The sequence below is a fragment of the Pinus tabuliformis genome, chromosome 3_1 (genome assembly GCF_031772625.1).
Source record: "Pinus tabuliformis cultivar Carrire ecotype Pingquan chromosome 3_1, CPIR1, whole genome shotgun sequence".
Classification (NCBI taxonomy): domain Eukaryota; kingdom Viridiplantae; phylum Streptophyta; class Pinopsida; order Pinales; family Pinaceae; genus Pinus; species Pinus tabuliformis.
This window is the reverse complement of record NC_142301.1, coordinates 411,869,412-411,877,256: the sequence shown is the minus strand read 5'-3', so window position 1 is coordinate 411,877,256 and position 7,845 is coordinate 411,869,412. Positions and strand designations below refer to the sequence as shown.

The following is a 7,845-nucleotide window of genomic DNA, read 5'->3' as shown; positions in this document are numbered from 1 at the left end:
CAGAGTATAAAATATTTGATCATTATGCTCTATGTTGTTGTGAATCGATGGATAATTTTGAGGGATCGTCACCGTGTATTTCACAGGTACCAGTTGAGGTGATCCACATAATTCTTGCTTCTCTTCACATCACACATCTTTTGAATACAGTCCTCGTTTCCCAGGAATGGCGTTCCATGATCGCTTCCAGCCCTCTGATACGTGTCGTGTCTGATTCCGTTCTCACATCAAAGCCATGGCTATTTGTTCCCAAAAAGAGTGTGATAGGATTCGATTTCTTTCCACGGAGAGCTGTACGATAATCGAAAAAACAATCAAGAAATGCGAGAGAAGGCACCTCAGTAGTACTCAACCATTCCTGTAAGGGTAATTTTTCTCAGAGAGAACGTGTTATAAAGACATTACAGTAAATGAAGCTCTGTTGTGGAAAAAATGCAAATCATCGCAAGAATATAAAGAATATAATTTCGTTGGATAACACAACTTTAACGGTTAGAGAAAAGAGTCAAAATTGCATATTGTACCTTCCATATGTCCATGACTTCATGAATTGTAACAATGGAGTTTATTCCTCAAGGAAAACAGACAGACCATTAATGCTCGAATGTTATGGGTAATGTTTTTGCAGGGGAACCTCCTGTAAAACAGTTCTTGAATATATTGTAATGCTATTTAAGAAAATGGAACAACCAAACTCTATATATCTCAGTAAGGCGCATAACATTAATTGTCCCTTAATGATAATCGTTCCTTTTCAAAATGGGATTAAATGACGGTTCATATTAAAAGCAAAATAAGTGAAGGACGCTAGTCAGAATCCGAGATCAAATAACAGAACGCAATTTCAATATTACCATTTAAAAATAGCTAAATATTATTTATGATGCGAAATATAAAATATATGGAAGAGAAGGGAATATTCAGATTTCGAGGGTTACAGCTGATACAAAAGGATAAGGATAACGAGCAAACACTTGCCCTGCGTCGTCAATAGCCTTCCACTGCCCAGTTGACGGCTGAAAGAAATAAGCGATCGGATAATCTTCATAATTAACGCCACTTACAAAAATCCACTCACGCCACGGTGCAGCACAGAAAATAAATTCTAAATTTTGTGGAACAGAAGCTACAGGCGTCCACGCATTTTTCTCAGCATCATACTTCATCACTTGCTTTGAAACAATCACGTACAGGTTCTCACATATACAGACAACATTGGAATCCTTCATCATAATACGCCTTCGTAAACTCCACATGTTTTCCAGCGTCTGCCAACCGCCCGTCTCCTCATCAAAAACTTCCGCGCTACTTTCGACTGCGACTGCTCCACCAGATGGCATTCCACTTATCACCATAAATTTCCCGTCCAGGTAAACGCCCGCAGATCTACGGCGGTTTTGAGTCATGGGAGGCAAGATTTCCCACCTATCTTCTTCCACGTCGTAAGCTTCCACAGTGGACAGAGAGTTGCCATGCTCATCTTCGCCACCAGCGACGTAGATAAGTCCTTTCGAAGAAGAAACTGCAGAAGCGAAGTTGATACGATTAGTGGGTATGTTGGAGCCGCGGCGCCATTTTTTGGACACAAAATCAAAGATGAAGACAACAACGTCCATATTTATATTTATATTTATTATGAATATTGAATTTTAGTATTTATTATGAATATTAAAGTTGTGCTATATGTTTTTAGATATAAATTATGTAAAATACTTTCAAATCATTTAACATTTTGAGTGGATGATACATTTTTTATTTGGCATAATACAAGTTAAAGTAATATAAATTACAAATATAAAAAGTAAGGAAGTAAAACTAGAGAGAGGAGAGAAAAGATCAACAAGGCATCATCAATATTTTGAAATTGACATTTAACATGGATTTAACTAAATTTATTAGTTTTCAGCCTTTTTAATATCAGAAATACTATAAATTCTATTAAACCTAGTCTTTCTAGGATTTGAAATCTCCAATACCAGGCTTCATTATGAATTAGGTGGTCACAACAATAGCATACCACAAGCATAGAGCTTTTGTCCATATTACTATATTGATATGATAATGCAATAATAGAACAAAAACATTCTAATGTAAAGTTACTATATAATCTATACCTATAATTAACATGAGAAGCATATTTTTTTTAGTCATGATAAACAAAAATTATCAACCTAAACATATATGAAGGAGAGTCACTAGGTATTTCTTATGGATTCTCATTCTCCTCTACTAAATTTGGGAAGACCACATCGACAATCTTATCAACTAGAGAGGCACTTTGTTATTTAATTCCTTTATCTATATCTAGATGGCATCAACACATATGAATATTTATTACTCAAATTCACTTCTCTCCAAAAGCACCTTACCCACATTGACTTCATATGCTAGTAGAGGATGAAAATTTGAAGATATATCATATGATTGACGTAGATATTTCTTGTATCTCAAACGCAATCTCTCACCTCCTCCTGAATCTCTTCATCTTAGAGAAAATATCTCTCCATCTAGTTTGTTTGTGTAATATTTATTTTGTTCTTATGCATTTTTCTTAACCCTAATCCATGGTTTCGCATGCCTTCCACGATGAATTCAATGACCTTGGGTTCTTCCGGGATGAGCATCCTAAAGGGTAGATGAGAACCATTGAACTTTTGGGAAAAATTTAACTCTCAATTTACTTGAACGTATAAGATTCAAATGGAGGGGACAAGGAAAGAAAAAGTATTTGATAAAAAAATTGATGGGGGAAGTACATGCAAGAAAAAATATTACCTCTTGCAAACAAAAATTAGAACATCAAAAAGTAAAACTACATCAAAAAATACAAGAAATGACCAATGTAACCAATATACTTAGATTAGAGAAGGCATGCGCTGGTGAGGTGAGGTGCTCAGTCGAAATGTGCATCCATATCCATGTATATTATGGTTCAGTCAGGTAGTGAGGGTTTCTTTCCGCAATGAGTAGAAATAGGAGGAAATACCATCCAGAGAGAAACTACCAATAGTGTTCTTATGCATTTTCTCCATCTATCGTCTTGGAGAAAATTTCTCTCCATCTAGTTTGTTTTAGTAATATTTATGTTGTTCTTATGCATTTTTCTTAACCCTAATCCACTGCAAACTGGGGATCCAAATAGCACAAAAATTATACTTCCTCAACCCAATAGGGCTCCCAAATACTCTACGTATCTACCTATTCCTTCATTTCATTATGCTACACCTTGTGCCTCCACTCTAGCATCAACGTCATCCAATGGTTCTCCTTCACTCTCGAAGATTTAATCGTAAGCCCTTTTATGTGTATCCCAACATACAAGAACCCAAAACCCACAACTATGTTTCCGATTTCCTACTCCAAGCAACCCACAATTATTTCATAGTGTGTTGTTTCTCTTTTCCATAGTTTGTAGTGCACTCTCTCTATGTTGTTTTGTGAAAATCACCCTAATTGTTATCCATTATTCTATCTCAGTTGAATCTTTTCTCCCACCGACCCCTTTGCAGGGCCCTCATGTTTTGTCTACACAATGCAACCAATGATGTATGATAAGGGGGTGATGGGCTTGTCATCCATTTAGGAATCCCGTACTCAATCTCCCTTCCTACCATGCAGGTCATTAAAACTCAATCACAGGGTTGGCGGCCATTAATGCATAGCCTTGACTTGTCAACATTCCATGCAACTCCTCCTCAAAACACTAAATCCATGTCCACTCTACTTAGTGATTCATTGTGTTTAAATTTCCACAATTCATTACATGAATTACAATTCATAATAAAAATTACAAAAGGGATTACAGTGTTGAAAAGTGTAACTAGGTTCAGTCTTCATAATCACATTTAATAATTATTTTATGTAAAATATGTAAGGAATAAAAATAAAATTATTGTGATGCCTGACTAATGGGTTTCATGAGCAAGGGATTTTATTTTTAGTTAAGGCTCCCATTGAGATATTTTAGGGATTTTTTCATCTAGTCATAAAAGTATATAGAGTCGTTGTCATGTATTGAAGGAATATTACACATTGTAAAAGTCAAATTTGTTTTTATATGTCACCCTCCAAGAACTTGTCACTAGTCCTCACTCAAGTCAGCGTATAATGAAAGGGAAAACCGTAGAAAGATAAATTTGGCCTACACAAGTGATCATGTCTGCCTAATAGTCATGGACAAACCACTATATATAGTAGTGGTCAACCTCATTTGGAGGAAAGCAATTCGGGAAAGAAATTAAGGGATAATCAAGTGTGACATTATTGTGGGACCTTTTATGGGCTAATCTATCCTCACACGTGTGAATATTACATATCTGAATCAGGTTGAAGGTTGCAATCATACAAGGGTTATTTAGATTGGGTGAATACTCCACTTAAGGAAGCCAAGTAGATGAGAAAGAAATCTCCCTCCAAAAGGAGACCATTCAAGGATCAAACAATGGATCTAGGGTTTTAGTTATGAAGCAAAAGGTTACAGACCTACAAGAAGGGGCCAAAATTATGAAGGAATCAAAGAAGAAGAAGAAGAAGAAGTAGAGAGTTTATCTAAGGTTAAACATGAGGCATCTGACTTGGCCTTGGAAGGGATCTATTGTCAACGGTCTTTGTCATGGTCTTGGTATTCATACATTGAAGGTTCTACAAGGAGAATTTATTTGGTTTTTCCTAACAAAGAGCGAGAGGTTTTAGCCATGGATGACAACCTATATACTGTGTCTCTTGTCTCTTTGTCGTTCATGAATAATTTGGTAATTGTCTTGATGAAAAGAACACAATAGTAACATAGGAAATAGAATATCATAATCAATAAGTGGAAAGACTCTTTGAGGAAATTATTAAAGTAGTGAAAGCACCTAACTATTGGTGGCCTGGATTTCTCAACATGGTATTGGAGCTAAGGTGATGATTTGGAATTAAACGGGAACGGAACAAATTACATAGATAACCATAAACATAGAGATGCAGCAGAAATAATACTTCATTTCATTAATGTAAAATACTGAAATATGCTTACAAACAGAAATGGAAATAAACCAGCTAGGGCGATGGTAGCTTATCTCTGAGAAGAGATGTGGCAGCTATATGCCTCTGAACTATATTACAATGAGGCTTAAAGCCCTCTTTATTGTTGAGAAGCAATGGAAAACCCTTAACATCCAAAAACCTAACCCTAGAAGATGAAACACCAAATGGTGGGCCCCGTTTTGGGTAAATTGGTACATCAACGTCCTGGGGTCGTAACTTGGGCAGCCGATCTCTGTTTGACGCATTCAATAGCTCGTAAGAAATATCTATCCAAGCGCTACAACTTTGGGAAGAGCAACATTCGTCCATGGACCCATGTTGCTCCCAGATTTCCCAAAAAATGTCGTTTAGGGCCTTAAAATGGCTCCAGAAGTTCACAACCTGAAAAACTACTAAAAATAGTAAATTGTGCTACAATTACAGAAACTGAAAAACTGAAAGAGATAGTTTTGAGGGTCCAAGTGGGATAAGTGGGTGGCCACCAACATCCACCTAGATCAGGTGACAAAGTCAAGAAGGGGCATTTAATCAAATAGAGGCACCAAAGTTAGTGGAAGGATTTCGAAGCACAATTTCATGATATACATCATACCAAAACACTAGATTGAAGAAATCTTGTTCGGAAAAAGTCTTGCGATCATAATAAAGGAGGAAGCAGAAAGAAATACCAAAAACCCTAGAAGAATTTCTAAGAACATCTCTCAACCATCATCTAAGGAGTGGAAGATTTTTCAAAATACCAAAGAATGTTAGATCAAATAAATTGTCATCATCTTCAAATGGGTTTTTTAAACAATTTGTCTCTCATTAAATCAAAACTTTAACCTTTGAAGAACTCCAACAAAGTGATCTCTCTCCAAAATGGAACAAGGATTACTCTTGTAGAAAGAATCTATCAAGAATTAGTCTTCTACGATCTATATCACTATCAAGTTAAAGGAAGAAGCAACTACAGAAAGAAGCATCTACTCAAGTAAGTATATTTCTGACTTCATCTCAATCTATCAAAACATATTTTTACAAGGGGAGAAACAAATTAGTTGGGGCTTCAAATTTTTCTACATGGAAGAAAAAAACATATCTAAATCTTATTGATAATGAAGTCATCGAGCACATTAAGGGGTCAATAACCGAACCTCCTATATAATACTCTCAAAAATTTGCTAAATACATGAAAGGGGCAGTGAGGGCCTAGAGGATTGAGATATAATCCATTAAAGGCTCTCTCATCCCATGTGTATCAAAATTAAGTAGTTCAAAAGATATAAAAACAAATTCGTAGAGTTGCTTTACGTAAGTACTACAGGAGAAGTCATCTCTCTAAGGCAATAACTCTACAAATTGAAGACTTCAAAGGAAGAAATAATAGCCTGATATTTCATGAGGATTTCAGAAATAAGAGATCAACTTCAAGATCCGTGAGAAATAATGTTTGACAAATAAATGACCATTATAGTAATAAATGCACTAGGAGAGGAATGTGGTAACTTCACAGATATTTATGGGAAGAAAGGAGCCACTCGTTTCCAGGATATATGGTCATTATGAAATATTGAAGAGACTAGGATAAAGGAGAAAACTAACATTGGATCAAATGAGAAAAGTCAAGCATATGTTGTTATCACAAAGAGAAAAGACAAGTTTTGCAAATTTAGCCCTTAGAAAAAGAAGAACATGACTAAAATTCAATGTTATGGATGACACAAATATGGGAACTATAGAAGATATTGTACTAAACTTAGGAAGGAAAATAACAAGAGAAATAAGGACGAAGCACATATTACCGAAGAAATGGAAGAACCTGAGATGAAGAAGCTTAGGAAGGAGGAAGCAAGAGCTCTCTACTATGAATGAGATAATATGCTGCACTAAAGTACTCTTCGGTTGTGTAAATTATTGCTATCTAGATAGGAAGCATTGGAAATAAGATAGGATAAGTCATATTAGAAAATGACATCATGGTAGAAGCATTAGAAGTAAGAGCTCATCACATTACCATAGGTAATATGAAGGAGGAACAAAATATATGGTAGTCAACTATGAAGGATATATCTCTTGGAACCATCATTGAAAGCTCAAATGACACTTATTAGATAAAGGAAGAAGTCATCTAGGACAAGGCTCATCATACATCAATCAAAACGGTAACATCTACAAAATAAGATATGAAATATCCTCAAGATCGTCTAAAGGGATCTTCATTGAAAGGTTCACCGATCACCAAGGGAAGAAAGTGTTTCATCAAGAATTTGAAACTTGTGGAATTCATGAGAAGCTGCTATGATGATATAAAAGTGAAGCAGATCAAGGGATTTAAGCTCTTTCAGAAGAAGTTGTTGATTGGAGTCTCGATGACCCAAAGGAAAAATGGGGTATGTGTGCTTATATTTGATTTTGTGCAAGTCATGTCATATAGTTGCATATATCATGAACCAATGATATATCTTAATAGCATGATAAAAAGAAAGGATATCCTCGCTCAAATGGATGAAGGAATGCATGGGTCACACATTCAGTAGATGAAATCAACATAATATGTCGTCATGTGAAGTATGAGGTGGCTGACTATAATCTAGGAACTCTTATTAGAAGCTCTTGGGAATGAAATGTGTGAAGAAAGGAAGTACTAGATCATGGAAAATGCAACAATGGTAAAGGAAATCAATATTTGAAAGATCAACAAGATTTGACTATGATATATCATTGGAAGATATGAAGACACTGATGGAGACTGAAAAAGAAATAGATCCTTGAAAATATAAATCTTTGGGAGATGTGTCGATATATATGTTGGATATTGATACAAACTAGAAGATA

General features: G+C 35.6%; 1 protein-coding gene across 1 annotated transcript; it reads right to left on the bottom strand.

Annotated features, from left to right (window-relative positions):
• Nucleotides 1–920: 920 nt before the first annotated feature.
• Nucleotides 921–1,616, bottom strand: LOC149187483 (F-box/kelch-repeat protein At2g44130-like). Its single transcript, XM_089409678.1, has one exon. The coding sequence runs from the start codon at nucleotides 1,614–1,616 to the stop codon at nucleotides 921–923; it is 696 nt and encodes a 231-aa protein (XP_089265804.1).
• Nucleotides 1,617–7,845: the final 6,229 nt, after the last annotated feature.

What these genes read in the sequence shown, in the direction of transcription:
- LOC149187483 (XM_089409678.1), bottom strand. Translation starts at nt 1,616, where the DNA reads ATGGACGTTGTTGTCTTCATCTTTGATTTTGTGTCCAAAAAATGGCGC.